The sequence below is a fragment of the Fukomys damarensis genome, unplaced genomic scaffold (genome assembly GCF_012274545.1).
Source record: "Fukomys damarensis isolate Sample0158 unplaced genomic scaffold, DMR_v1.0_HiC HiC_scaffold_23, whole genome shotgun sequence".
NCBI lineage: Eukaryota > Metazoa > Chordata > Mammalia > Rodentia > Bathyergidae > Fukomys > Fukomys damarensis.
This window is the reverse complement of record NW_022900935.1, coordinates 25,917,859-25,932,528: the sequence shown is the minus strand read 5'-3', so window position 1 is coordinate 25,932,528 and position 14,670 is coordinate 25,917,859. Positions and strand designations below refer to the sequence as shown.

The 14,670-nt window shown below is 41.8% G+C and overlaps 1 protein-coding gene across 3 annotated transcripts in view; it reads right to left on the bottom strand.

Annotated features, from left to right (window-relative positions):
• Positions 1-4,088: 4,088 nt before the first annotated feature.
• Nsun4 (NOP2/Sun RNA methyltransferase 4) overlaps positions 4,089-14,670 on the bottom strand; it is an 18,980-nt gene continuing 8,398 nt past the window's right edge. For 2 of the 3 annotated variants that reach the window (XM_010610216.3, XM_010610215.3), the window contains exons 3-6: positions 13,414-13,568; positions 11,073-11,233; positions 5,968-6,092; positions 4,090-5,100 (exon numbers count right to left, since the gene is read on the bottom strand). In XM_010610216.3, coding sequence (XP_010608518.1) covers positions 4,824-5,100; positions 5,968-6,092; positions 11,073-11,233; positions 13,414-13,568 — 718 coding nt within the window. In that variant the 3' untranslated portion in view covers positions 4,090-4,823. Of the gene's footprint in view, positions 5,101-5,967; positions 6,093-11,072; positions 11,234-13,413; positions 13,569-14,670 lie in introns of all 3 variants that reach the window. The other variant, XM_010610214.3, reaches the window with a different exon arrangement.

Sequence of the window (14,670 nt, the reverse complement as noted above, 5' to 3'; positions counted from 1 at the left end):
AGCAATAAAGATAGATAAAAAGGTTATATCAAACCGGGAAGAAAGACTCCATAAGTTCACTCCCCTCCAGAAAGCGCTGAGGGAGGCCAAAAAGGAAGGAGAGGACTTGGGCAACTTCAGTTCTTACGCTTATCCAGTTATTGAGGAATTAGATGGCCATAAGATAGATAAAAAGGTTATATCAGATGGGGAAGAAAGACTCCATCAGTTCACTCCCCTCCAGAAAGCTCTGAGGGAGGCCAAAAAGGAAGAAGAGGACTTGGGCAACTTCAGCTCTTATGCTTATCTAGTTATCGAGGAATTAGATGGCTGTCTCAGTATGGAACAAATGCACCATTCACTTTGGCCATTACTGAGTCACTACAATTGTCTTTTTTGACGCCCAGTGATTGGAAGATGGTCTGTAAAGTTTTAAAAACAGCTACAGCTCAGTATGGAACAAATGCACCATTCACTTTGGCCATTATTGAGTCACTACAATTGTCTTTTTTGATGCCCAGTGATTGGAAGATGGTCTGTAAAGTGATTTTCTTTTGTGGAAATCCAATTTTTTTTTTTTTGATAATTGTAAGGAAACTGCTCACCATAATGCTCAGGCTAATATGGGTCAAGTCAATTTTGAAATGTTAGCTGGTGAAGGAGCTTATGAGGATGTTATTCATCAAATTAATTATGATCCTCCTGTTTATGCTCAGATAGCCTTGGCAGCCCGCAATGCTTGGACTGCCCTTCCCTCCAAAGGGGACCTTAGCTCTAGCCTCTCTAACATAAGGCAAGGACCTGATGAGCCATTTTCAGATTTTGTAGGTCGATTAGTTACTGCTGCAGGGAGGATTTTTGGTAATGTAGATAATGGCCTGCCATTCGTTCAGCAGCTAGCTTTTGAAAATGCTAATAAACATTGTCAGGCTGCCATCCGACCCTATAAAAGAAAAGCAGATCTTTCAGGATACATTAGGCTATGTGCAGATATAGGACCAGGATATACTCAGGGATGGGCACAAGGGATGGCTATGGCCGCTGCCACTCAAGGGATGAGTTTAGATACATTTTATACCAATTTGCACAACAAGAAAGAGCTCACATGTTTTGGTTGTAAGCAACCTGGACATCTGAAGAGAGATTGCCCTAACAAACCCAGTTCTGGGTCTCGACCATCAGCTCTATGCCCTAAGTGCCGGAGAGGGTACCATTGGGCATCAGAGTGTAGGTCAATCTTTGACAAGGAAGGAAAACTCATCGATTCTTCTCAGAAAAGCAATTATAAAAAGACCACCCCCTAGTGGACGAAGGGACTTCCAACGGGGCCCACCTCGGGGCCCCAACAAATATGAGGACAAATGTGAAAACAGCTTATCCCAGCATTCAATTTGTCCCACAGGGGGCATCAAATCGAAATCCATTCATGACCTATTCAGAGCAACCCCAGGCAGTGCAGGATTGGACCTCCCCACCTCCGCCTACACAGTGTCAACCCCTCAGATGGGAACACAAGCTCTCCCCACGGGAATATTTGGACCCCTGCCAAAAGGCAGTGTTGGAATCATCCTAGGAAGGAGTAGTTGGATTTTAAAAGGGCTTCTTCCTTTAACCCTAATTCTACAAGAGATCTCTGTTAATTTTGACCTGCAAAAATTTTGACTAGTCATAACTAAAAGATTTTATAGTTCAATTGGCCAAAACCATCCGAGTGCACTCGTTAAAATTGTCTTATATGTTTGTCTGTTTTAAATGTTCAAAAATGTTTGTGCAATTATGTTTTTTATCAAAATGACGTCAAATACAAATAGATTGTTGATTTCTACAACCTGGCTTTATAGGATCAAATAAAAAACTTAAAAGATAATTAAATATAACCTTTAAGTTTGGATACGCTCCTGTTGGTCAATAAAGAAGCAGCTGCTCAGAAAATTTATTCTGATCTTTGTTCACTAATGGGAGCCGCCAAAATAATTTTCATAGCCTTATATAAAGATATGCCTTGTTAAATATGTCTACATTGGTTATCATCAAAGGTCTGAATTATAAATGTTATTGTAACATGTTTCTGATGTTATCTTAAATATACTATTTTCTGTTAAAAAAAGGGGGAAGATCCTGTTGATACAAAGCTACATTACAGGATATAAGAATTCATATAATTTGTAATAATTATTATTGCTACTTTTCTGGTATACAAAATGTATTTATATTGTTTGACCATGCAGGTTTTCCAGCATATTGTTTGATAATAACCTTTTGGTCCAGGTATTCTCCCTTCTCTTCTTCTCCACCTACTTATGGTTACAGGTACATTTATAGACCTACCACTATCCCTGAACAGCTTGAAGCTGGGTTTCCACTGAGGAGACCGGATTGGGACCCCAACACTGAAGCAGCAGAGAAAACTCCAGGATGTATCTCGGTGCACAAGTGGAAATTTCATTCCAAAAAGCAAAAAGTTTCCCTTCTTTATCCAGAATGAGGATTTATGGGACTGGTGAACCTCCACAGTCCTTAATACTATGATTTTATGGAAAATATGTTATGTTACTATACCTCAGGAAAGGTTATTTAATGACACATCTCGAAAGTTTTAGACTGGTCACTCGAATATTCCACAAACTTAAGCTTGTCTGCAGGACTTTGGTAAACAGATTCACGTTTTCCTCAAACCAACATTTGGAAACCTGCTGCATTGGGAGAAATACGTTTATGGTCAGATGTCAAAGTTACTAGCCTTAGTTTCAATATTGTTGGCATAGGGGCCTCTAATATAATGTCTTGTGTTAATGCTTATAGAGATTGTTCATGAAACTGATTATACAATTGGTCAATTTACAATTAATATTTTCTCAGAAATGGTGACTTCCTTTCATTCTGCGATGGTTTTGAGACAACCTCTCTTTGTAATGATGCCTGTAAAAATTAATGAGTCCTGGTATGAGGAAAAAGGGTTACAAATGTTGATAGAAGTAGAGAAAGCTACATGTCAAGCCTTCACAACCCATGGTATAACCCCTGCAGAGGCTGGTAGTCAAAGACGGGTAGAGAATTGTGAAGAAATATCCAACCTAAGACAGAGCCTGAGTATTAAACTTCTCATGGCTTGATGATGGGTAAGGGATTTCTCTGGACATTTCTCACCTAAGACAGGCACAGCCTTTCTGCTGAACAGGGAAAGTCCCTGCTCTAAAAATAATAAAAAGGGGGATATGTTGGGAGACAGTCATAGCCCACTGGCTTTTTGAAAGATAACTTTTCTTTATAATCAAGGCATTGACACAATGTGTGGTCAGGATATTCCTAATTAGCATTTGTTAACATTTGTTCCTTTTTAAGGACTGCACATGTTAAACTTGTTTTTGACCCTGCACGGGAGAAACTCGGATAGCCAAAGATCTGTAGGAGTCAGGTGTTTCCTGTTGTGCCTTTAAAAGGCTGATGCTTGCCTGCAATAAACGTCGCCTTGATCAGACTCTTGTGTTGGCGTCCTTCCTTTCTCTCTGCCCCATCTCCACCCCGCTGCTCTTTCAGGTTTGAGACACTGCTGGACAGTGCTCTGCGTCACCGGCTCACGACGCTTTATCTCTCTATTTTTCATCCTTTTCACCCCTTGGTCATGATTAAGTTCGTAGACCAGTTCCTACAATAAAGGTTATCTTTTTTTAAGGCTAATGTTACAAAAACATAACTACATAACCGTCATGCTGTCAGTAAATTATAAAATGTTGCCCTCAAGCACATTGTGTGAAGTGAATCCCAGTGATGCTGGGAAGAGTGCTGAGGGATTTAGAGGGAGGTTAAAGGACAAGCACCAGAGCTCAGCGACAGAAACAAGAACAAAAACTGCCTAAGACTCGGGGTTTAATCCCTAGAACCACAGAAGAAAGCATTACAAGATTCCTAGGTACTCTCAGAAAGCAAAAGGACCAAGACCTGTCATGTAAAGGTGCAGGATCCCAGTAATGAATATAACTGTACTGTATACCTAGATTGTACCAATAAACTCAAGAAGAAAAAAAAAAAAAGAAAGAAAAGAAGGTGAGTTCCCAAATGCTCTCACAACTCCCTAGCTCCATGTCCTACAGGAGCTCATGCAATGTTTGCTGCTAGAAGAAGGAACAAAGGAAGAAATGCACAAAAGAGTATGATACTACTATGGCAGAAGCAGTTGCTCCAGCCACACAGTAGTGTCACTAATAGCAGAAGGAAGGGTCAGAATTTTTCAGCTCAGGAGAGCTTTCTCAATATGAGTAAGATTATCACGCACAAGCTTAACATATTTAGTTGGTTGCTCCTCAAATCAGATCATGGGGAAAGTAGGGAGGCTTGCTGGACCTGTCAGCTAATCAAGTGGAACTTACCTCAAGTGTGAGAGGAGAGCTACAACCAGAGGCCTGTAACCAGGCGCTTTGGATCTAGTAGTCAGCAGCTGCAGCTGGGAACAAACGGAACTATAACAGCACCTGGACTGACACGAAGCCCCCAACAATAGCCCCAGATCTATGAAGCATCAACAATTTTATTGACTGCTTTTTCCCAAGTTTACAGCTTACAGTGAAGGCCTGCTCACTCATTCCTCCTGCTAACCCTCACATGAGGTAGCAACCCTTAGCAAAGATGTGGAGACAGGGGCAGAGGTATAAGTGAGCTAGAAACCTGCTGATGCTCCACAATTGGACACGAGGTCAAACTCCTAATTCCTACTGCTTAAAACTGTCCTCATAAAAACTGGAAGAAGATGGAGGCAGGACCCAGATGTGTATCTGCCAATGGTCTTGGTTTCTGGTACCTCCAACAGAATACACCCTTTGTCTTCCTCCTTCAGGAACAGGGTGATGCTATGTCAGCCTACACATTTTGCAGAAGTACACAGGTCCAAAATTGGCTATCAGGTTTGGCAATACCAGCTCGCCAACCTGGCAGGATTGAAAGAAACAGAATGTGTCCATGAAAAGTTTCCGGAAGTAGGACAGGTCTTCCACCTGAACCTCGATGCTGTACTGGTTGGCTAGAAGCTCGATGGTGCCTTGGACCACATACTCGTTCTGTAAATGTGAGAGTGAGCAGGTGGAATAGACAACATGGCCTCCTGGTTTGGTGGCGAGAAGTCCAGCCCTGAAAATAAAAACAGAAAGAAGCAATGACTTCTCAGCAGTAGAAGGAGCAAATAAAGAGCTACAAAGGTAGAGTAGTCCACTACACAATGGGTAGCTGAATTAGCCACTTAATTAAGTCCCTTCTATGATGACACTGCCTGAAAACTTATTCTCAAGGCAGAGAGCAATCTAACCTTATTCCATGAACTCTCCTCTGGGAAGCCTTCCTTTGCATCCTGACTGGCTATGAACTAAACATTGAAGCCAGTTATGCACTGTTTCTACCTCAACCCTCATGAGTTCATTTTCTTTTCCTTTCTTTACCTCTTTCTCTCCCTCCGTTTGTTTTTTTGTTTTGTTTTGTTTTGAGACAAGAGTTTTGCTATGTAGTTCAGGCTGGCCTTGAACTTAAGGCAATCCTCCTGTCCCAGCCTCCTCCACGTGCTAGAATTCATGCCCAACTTTTCTTTCCTTTTTTTTAAAAAAAAATTTTAAGACGTGGACTCACTATTTTGCCCAGGATAGAATCTAGGGTCAGCCCCAAATTCCTGGGCTCACATGATTTTCCTTCCTAGCCTTGCAAGTAGCAGAAATTACAGGAACACACCAACGAATCTGGCAATAGCTACTTTTCAAATAGGCAAGTCACTGGCACTGAGGGAAAACAGCATGAGTAAATTTGTGCAGTGTACCCTGGTATGTCCTATTAGAGTTTTTAATGTTCCAGAAAAGGATGATCACATCTCCTCCAGACAAATCGCCAGCTATAAGACCCTTCTATGGGTGACAGTCTTGGCAAAGCTTTTGGTCCCCCCAATCTCCCAATGACCAGAGTCCTAGAGCACTCTGGCACAAACCCTTGAGTTTTTGTAACTCTAACACTCACGCCAGTAGCTGCACCTGCAGCATAGGCAACATTTGTCGCTCCTTCTTCCTTGACCGTTGAAAAATGTTATTCTCTTCCTCATGAAGCGAGTGGCGGTCTGTGGTACACGGCACATCTACCAGTACCTGCTCAGAGTTAAAGGGTAAAGCATTAAGGTTCCTTAAAGGCTCTTCATACTGAGGCCAGAGCTGCCTTAGGCCCTTGGCCTAGAAGGTTCATGTTCCCTCTGCCTATCCCTCCATTTCAGAGACCCTGACACAGCTACTCATTTTAGCCTGTTAAACAACTGTGAAATATTGAGTAAGAAATTAGTATATTCAGTAATACTTGTAAATAGTCAAAAAGCCAAAACCAACACACAAATAAATATAAAATTAAAGAACTGATATCAACTAAGAAAGTTTTAGTGCTTTAGGGATGTGCCCTTACTTGGATGAAAACATTCAGTTCATAGATGATACAATGCTCAATTTGTAGATAAAACTAAATAACAAAATCAAGATTCAAAATTAAAACAATGTCAGATCTAATATGGAAATGTTTTAAAATAAGAAATATAAAGTCATTCATTACAAAGAGCCTACTGAAGAAAAACCAAAATTTTAAAACTTTGTTTCAAAAAGTTAAATCATCTTTGAAAAAGACCTGTTTTAGTTAAGCAGAAACTCTAAGAAAATTAAAAAGTGGTCCAGTGTTCAACATCCTGATGTGTTCCCAGTTGCCTTGGTAGAAAAATGGTCACCTTGTATTCTTTTCTTTTTCTTTGGTACAGGGGATTGAACTCAGGACCTTGCACTGGCAAGGAAAGCCACAGAACTACATGCCCAGCCCAATTACCTTGTATTCTAGTCAGACCATACGAACTGTGATGGGGCTGCCCTTCACAGAAAAAAATGAAATACTAACTAATGGAGATGCCCACAGAAGGACCAATTCAATGTTCTAGAAACCATATCATAGAAGAATTCCATATCTCTTGTTTCTAAAATTACAAAAACCAAAAGGAATAAAAAAAGACAGGAAAATAAATCCAAAGAGGCATGTAGGAGCTAAGTTAATGGCTTCTGAGGTTGTTTTATTTTGCTTTCAGTACAGAACTGGGGACTGAGCCCAGAGCCTTCACACTGAGCAACATCTCCAGCTCCAGTCCCTTTTTTGAGATTAGGTCTTGCTTAGTCACTAAATTGCCCAGCCTAGACAGCCATCTGCTATCCTCCTTTCTCAGCCTCCTAGAGTTCTGAGATCATGGGCATGTGCCACCACACCCAGCTAATGGTTTATGGTTTGTTTTTTGTTTTTTAACTAATCCCTATTAACAAAAAGCCTAGAAGGACAAAAAAAAAGTGCATTTCCCATGTGAGGTGAGAAACCAAAATGAAAATCCATAGCAAAACCAAATCTTCAAAGAGCATGCTAGTAAACAAATACTTTCTGCTTTGAGCTGGCTTCTGAGATTTAACACCCTAGATACAGAGGAAAGCTGGAAAAAGAACAGCCTTTCACAAAGACCAACCTTTAATCAGCCTAAATTCTGAGTAAATTAATGATATGCTTTAATGTTAACTGTTGCCCTGATGCAAATCAAAATCTTTTAAAAGGAAGCTAGCAGCATCTCCAGCCTCAGATTATCCTTGCAATTCTTTATACACAGCATTGGCAATCAAAATTAAAAATTACTAACTCAGAAGATAAAATTCTGGGAATCTGGGAAGCTGAGGCAAGAGGATTGTGACAAATTTGAAGCCACTGGGCTACATAGTGAGTTCAAGTCCAGCCTGTATTACATAGCAAGACACTGCCTCAAAGCACAAAATAACAACAACAACAAAAACTCCAAGAGGCTACGGCGTTCTCTCTTGCATGGTAGCCCACTGTCATGCTGCAAAGTGTATTTCTTTTCCTACTTCTCCTTGGTCCAAACTCACTCTGTAGATCCTGTTTTTCCCACCTTTAATAAAACTTTGCTACCATTTGTGCTTGCCTTGACCAATTCTTTGTTCAGGACAGAAAGAACCTAGAAACCACATCCAGAAGGAGACTTCAGCATCCTAAAACCCAGTAACATATTTGGCATATCCAGCCAAAAGGAGCAGGCCAGGCCCTTTTGGACAGTTTTTCTCTCTCTAAAATGCCACAAAGGTTTTTTTTCTTCTTCTTCTTTCCAGGAGATTCTTCTCATGGCACTGGGAACTGTTTCCTGCTTTTCCACTTGTGTACGTAAGTTGGATGGGGCGGTGGCCTCTGTGATTTTCTTCCAGCTGTAGGAGGCCTACAGGACCACTTTAAGTTTATCTCCCCCTTTCTTCACTCTCCAATGTTTGGTCAATCATTGCAGATACAAGTTGGTAAAGAACAGCCAGAGAGCCTGCTATTAACCCAGTTGCGGAATAGCTCCTCCAGGTGCCATGTGTGCGACCTAGAATGTAGTGTGTAGGAAAAAGAAAGGTAAAAGTACACCCTGGAGGAAGCAGGCCAATCCTAACCCTAATAGCACCGTCTCTCAGGACCTGTATGTAGAAGTTTTTGTGCGTTTCCTCAAGATATGGACAGCATAGGACACAGATGCCAAGAAGAGCTGGCTATTGTGGCTTTCTTCACCACAGCCCACCCCTCTTCCTCCAGGGTGTTCTTTTATCTTGTTTTTTCCTCTTTTACTCAGCCCACGCTCACACTGCAGAGACAGTTTCTCTCTTTCTTCACTTTTACTTTTTCAAATAAACGTTGCCACTGCTTTTTGATCATTTCATTCAATCTTTGTTCAAGACAGAAAGAACCTGGAATCCAACTCCAGAAGGAGATATCGGCACCACAAAACCTAGTAACATTTATTTGGCGAGTCATTTTTAAAAGGAGCTACCTAATAACAGAGGTGTCACTCAGTGGTAGAACATGTACTCAGTAAGCATGAGGCCTTGGGTTCAACCCTCAGCACCACGTATATGCCTAAAAATATGATAGCAGAAGCAGACTTATATGAGACCAAATACTGAAATTACCAGAAATAAGTGTTTCAAAACATCACAATTAATATATTAAAAAGTCAGATGAAAAAACTAAAATTTACAAAACTTTAAAATTAAAAAAAAGAATCAGAAGGGCCAGGATTTAGCTCAGCAGTTCGGTGGCCTGCCTTGCAAGTGCAAGGACCCAAGTTCAATCCCCGGTACCGGGAAAAAAAAAAAAGAATCAGAAATCCTAAAACTGTAAAATACAGTAACTAAAACTAAGAATGCAACAGAGGGACTAGAAGTTTACCTTAGTGGCATCAGTGCCTGCCTGGCAAGTACAAGGTCCTGAGTTTGATCCCCAGTTCCACAAAAAAAAAAGCAATAAATATATTTAACTGCATATTAACAGAGTTGAAGAAAGAACTAGAGAATTAAGGGAAAATAAAATATTCAGACTGAATCATGAGAAAAAAATAGAAACACAGAAGAGTAAAAGACAGAGGCTAGTGAATTAGATAAAAATAAAATATGCAGTTAAGGGCTGGGGATTTTGTTTTGTTTTGTTTTGTTTGTTTGTTTGTTTTGTTTTTTGAGACAGGGTCTCACTATGTAGTTGAGATTGACCCTGTAGCCCACTATGTAGCCCAGGCTGGTCTCGAACTCACAGCGATCCTCCTGCCTCAGCCTCCCAAGTGCTGGGATTACAGGCGTGCGCCACCACGCCTGGCATGGCTGGGGATTTAGTTCAGTGGCACCATGCCTGCCTTGCAAGTGCAAGCTCCTGAGTTTGATACCCAGTATCAGAAAAAAAAAATTCAGCTAAACCTGGTGGCACATGCCTGTAATCCCAGCACTTGGGAGGCTGATGCACGAGGATCACTACATATTTGAGGCAAACCTGGGCTACATAGTGAGATCAAGATCAGCCTGAACTACATAGGAAGACCTTGTCTCAAAAACAGTAAGAACAAAAATAGGGGCTTAGAGCCGGGCATGGTGGTACATGCCTATAATCAGGAGGCTGAGGCAGGAGGATGGCTGTGAGTTCAAGACCAGCCTGGGCTACATAGTGAGTTCCAGGTCAGTCTAAATTACACAGTGAGACCCTATCTCAAAAAAAAAAAAAAAAAAATAAAAAAAAAAAAAAAAAAAAAAAAAAATAGGGGCTTAGGATGTAACAGGGCTCGGTGGTAGAGCTACACTGTCTAGCATGCACAAGGTCCCAGGTTTGATGTCCAACACCATCACCTCAAAAGAGAGAGACATAGAGAGACAAAGGGAGAGAGAAGGAGGAAGAGGGCCGAGGATGTAGTTCAGTGGTGCCACATTTGCTTGGCAGGTGCAAGGTCCTGAGTTCCATCCCCAGTAAAAAAAAAAAGAGGAGGAAGAGGAGGGAGAGAGAGAAGGGGAAAGGAAGGAAGGAGAGAGAAAAAAAGTAAAACATGTGGGACATGGTAAAGAAGCCTAAAATACAAGTGATTAAAGTTCCAAAATTGTAAGACAGACAAAAATGAAGCAGAAAAAATATTCAGAGACAGTAGCTAAGAATTTTCTAAAGCTGATAGCAAAATCAAGGCATGGATTCAATAAGCACTCTGAATTCCAAACAGAAAACACTGGCAACATAAATTCCTATGTCCAGTAAAATTATCTTTTTTTTCTTTTTTTTTGGTACTGGGGATCGAACTCAGGTCCTTGTACTTGCCATGCAGGCAGCGGAACCACTGAGTTAAATCCCAGGCCCCGGTAAAATTATCTTTCAAATTAAGTGCTTAAGAGTCAAAGAAATTGTTGATGAGGACCAATGGCTTTGATTTACAAACTGACAATCTTAATTCTAAAATTTATGAAAAAGCCAGGCACGGTGACACACACCTGTCACCCCAGCACTTAGGAGACTGAGTCAGGAGGACTGTGGTGAGTCTGAGGCCGGTCTGGGCTACATAGTAAGTTCAAGGCCAGCCTTGAACTACAAAGCAAGACCCTGTCTGAAAAAACGATTAAAAAAGAAAAAAAAAAATTGAAGTGGATGTCTTACTTAAATCAAAAATTACACACTCCAGGGGCCGGGGATTTAGCTCAGTGGTTCTGCCACCTGCCTCTCAAGTGCAAGGACCAGAGTTCAATCCCCAGTACCAAAGAAAAAGAATTACTCACTCGGTCATAAGTGTCCCCTTCCAGTTCTCCCCACTTCCTTCCGTCCCAGGAAGTGACTCGAACTTGATTCCTTTCCCTGATATCTTGAGGCACATAGCTTTGAAGGACCCTCTGTAGTCTACCTGTCCGAGAAGTGGACAGATCGTTGGCAGCAAGGTTGCCTGTGAAAATAAAAATACTTCAGAAGCCATAGCCCAATAAAACATCCCACCAGCAGTGGTGCTCATGGAGACTCAGATCAATTCTTAGGCACAGCCAGTCAATGCAGATCCCCTGGATAGAGATATGTGTTGTGTACACTGCACTACATCAACTCTCTGGAGGGTAGGTTGTCAGGGCAGACACCTACAGGGCACATCCACCAGCACCTGTTGGCCAAGAAAGGCTAATAAATAAAGGAGGCCAAATAAGAATATTTATTTCTAAGGAAATACACTCTCTACCCTTTTGTTTCTTGTTGTTGTTGTTGTTTTTGTTTTTTTTTTTTGTTGTTGAGACAGGGTCTCACTGTGTAGTCCAGACTGGTCTCAAACTCACAGCAATCCTCATGCCTCAGCCTCCCGAGTGCTGGGATTATAGGTGTGCGCCACCACACCTGGCTCCACATTTTTTTTTTTTTTTTTTTTTGGTACCAGGGATTGAACTGGGGTCCTTGCCTTTGCAAGGCAGGCGGTGGAACCACTGAGCTAAATCCCTGGCCCTGAAGCCACTATTCTTAAAACATTCTGTGCTCTCTCCTTTTTGCACTGAGCTACATCCCCAGCCCTTTCTATTTTTAGTTTGAGACAGTGTCTTGGTAAGTTGCCCCAGCTGGGCTTGAATTTGCAATTCTCTTGCCTCAGCCTCCCAGAGTGCTGGGATCAATGGCATGCACCCAGCTTTATTTCATTTTTTTTGACAGACAGGATTTAGAGAAATATCTCACAGCTGATACGCAGTCTGAGTGAAGAGGCAACAAGAGAGATGGGAACTGGACAGGTTATGTAATAGGAACAGTCACTACCACGAACCAGTTTAGTATCCCTGCAGAGAAATGTCCCAATTTTTTTCTTTTCTTCTTTTTTTGTACTGGGGATCGAACTTGGGTCCTTGCACTTGTGAGGCAGGCGGTGGAACCACTGAGCTAATCCCTGGTCTGTCTCTTTTTTTTTAACATACTGAGGATTGAACCCAGAGCCTTTGCACTAAGCTATATAGCCATACTTTCAAACTTTTATTTTGTGATAAAATCTCACTAAATTGCTAAGCTGACTGAGCTGGCCCCAAACTTGCAATCATTCTGCCTCAGCTTTCCAGAGTGCTGGGATTACAGGTGTATGCCACCATGCCCAGATAGAAATGTCCCAGCTTTTAAAGGCATTCAACAATGGAAAAACAAGATTCTTTGCTCTAGAAGAATTTTCAGGAAAAAAGAAAAGACAGGTTCCAGTTCTGGCTCTACCTCCAAACTCTTGTAAAATGCAAATGTTATAATCTCATCAGGGTTGTTTCCTCCTTTACTAAACAGGAGGGCTGGACTTAAGAAACTTTTAAATTTCTTTCTCGTACTAACAAGATTCTGTGATCCTGTCTTCCTGGAATCAGGAATTCAGTCATGTGGGTGAGGAGCTGGGATGAAGTCGAGGTGCTCGTAACTCAGCACACCTTAGAACAACAACTCTCAGTTATATTGCCTTTGCCCTTTCCCTCCTTTGCTCAAGTTTCTCCCATTCCAAGTGACCTTACCCTCATCTCCTTTCTGAAGGATTCCCACAGCACTCAGGTGGATAAGCACAGCCCAGCACACAGGTCAGGCTCTCCACATGTCCACATATTCTCTCCTTTCCCTCTAGACATCTACAAGCCTGACACCAGATGTGACAGCTCTCTGAATCAGCTTTGAGCTACAAGGAGAGGGGAGGCTAACTTGAACTGTGTAAGCTGGCTGATAAGAACTGAAATAGAAGAATTCAGGGACACAGAAAGGCTCAGGCACATGGCAAAAGAAACCTGGCATAGTTCTAGGTCGGGCATGAAAATCAGCCCTTGTGGTTACTTCTCAGATCCCCAAGGAGAAAAAAACCACTATGCTTTTCAAAAATGGTGTACAGTATTTTTTTTTTTTTTTTTTTTTTGTACCAGGGATTGAACTCAGGACCTTGCGCTTGTAAGGCAGGCATGGTGCCACTGAGCTAAATCCCTGGCTCTGTCTAGACTTTCTTTATTGGATTTTGCTTTAATCTGCCTTCAGCGGCCTATGTCCTCTCTGACCTTGGGACCAGATAGCTCACCAGAAAGTCAATCAGTGTGACTAGGTGAGGTGGGAAGCCATCTCGGCCAAGACATCCCTGCCCTGACTTACGGCAACAGAGAGTCTGAAGCAATGCTAGTGTCTTTCCCCCAGGGGCTGCACACAGGTCAAGCACAGTGTCTCCGGGGTGAAGGCCAAGAGCCAAGACAGGTAGCAAGGAGGCAGCATCCATCAGGTAGTAGTCCAGGACACCCAGGTGGCCAAGTCTGCAAGAGAGACCACCTTAATGTTACATTCTAGGTTAGGATATGCACTGTGAGTCAGTGCCACCAAATCCATGCCCTCAGGGCCACAGAACTCCACTCAGAAAAAAACTAATTTCTCATACTCAAACTTAGTTGGTCTCTCTCTCTTTCAGTGTCCAGGGTGAACCTTTAAAAATAGATCAAGTTGAGGGCCAGGACATAGCTCAGTGGCACCACGCCTGCCTCATAAGCACAAGGTCCTGAGTTCAATCCCGGGTACAAAAAAAAAAAAAAAAAGCATGTAAAATAAATCAAGTTGGGTATTGTGGACATGCCTGTAATCCCAGTACTCTGAGAGGCTAAGGGAAGAGGACTGTAAATTCAAGGCTTGCCTAAGTAACTTAGCAACTTAGAGAGATGCTGTGACAAAATTAAAAAAGGGCTGAGGACATACCTCAGTGCAAAGGCCGTGGGTTCAATCTCCAGTACCACCAAAAGAAAAAAAACAGTCATTTCTCTCCAATCTAGTCACACCAGCCACCTGCTATTTCTGGCTCAGGGCTTACAGCTACTGTGCCTTCTGCCTGCAATATTCTTCCTTCAAACATCCCTATATGCGTGCTCATTTCTCTCAGGTCTCTCCTCAAATGTTACAGCATTCCCTGACTTTACTATCTAAAATAATCGCCCTTATTCTCATTACCTCCTATCTCTCTAGGTTGCATTGTATTTAAAGTACTTGTTATTCACTTTATATACATAGATGTTTGTGTTTTGTTTCTCTATCCTGGCCTATTAGAATGTTAACTCCATGACAGGAGGAATTTAGTCTGCTATGTTAATTATATCCCTAACTCCTGAAGTGCCTGGCACAAAGTAGGAACTCAGTTTTATTGGGTTATATAGTGAGATACAAAATGCTTTATAGATTCAAAGAGAAAGCTGGGCTTGATGAAGGAATCAGGGGCCTTCATTAAGTAAAAAAGAAGAAGAACATTCTAAGCAAAAGAAAAAGAACAAGCCAGGCATAGAAACACACAAATTCATACCTCTGTCAGAATCAGTGAGAAATCTGGTGTGGCAGGAATACAAGGCCAGCCTAAACTACAAAGTGGGATTCTGT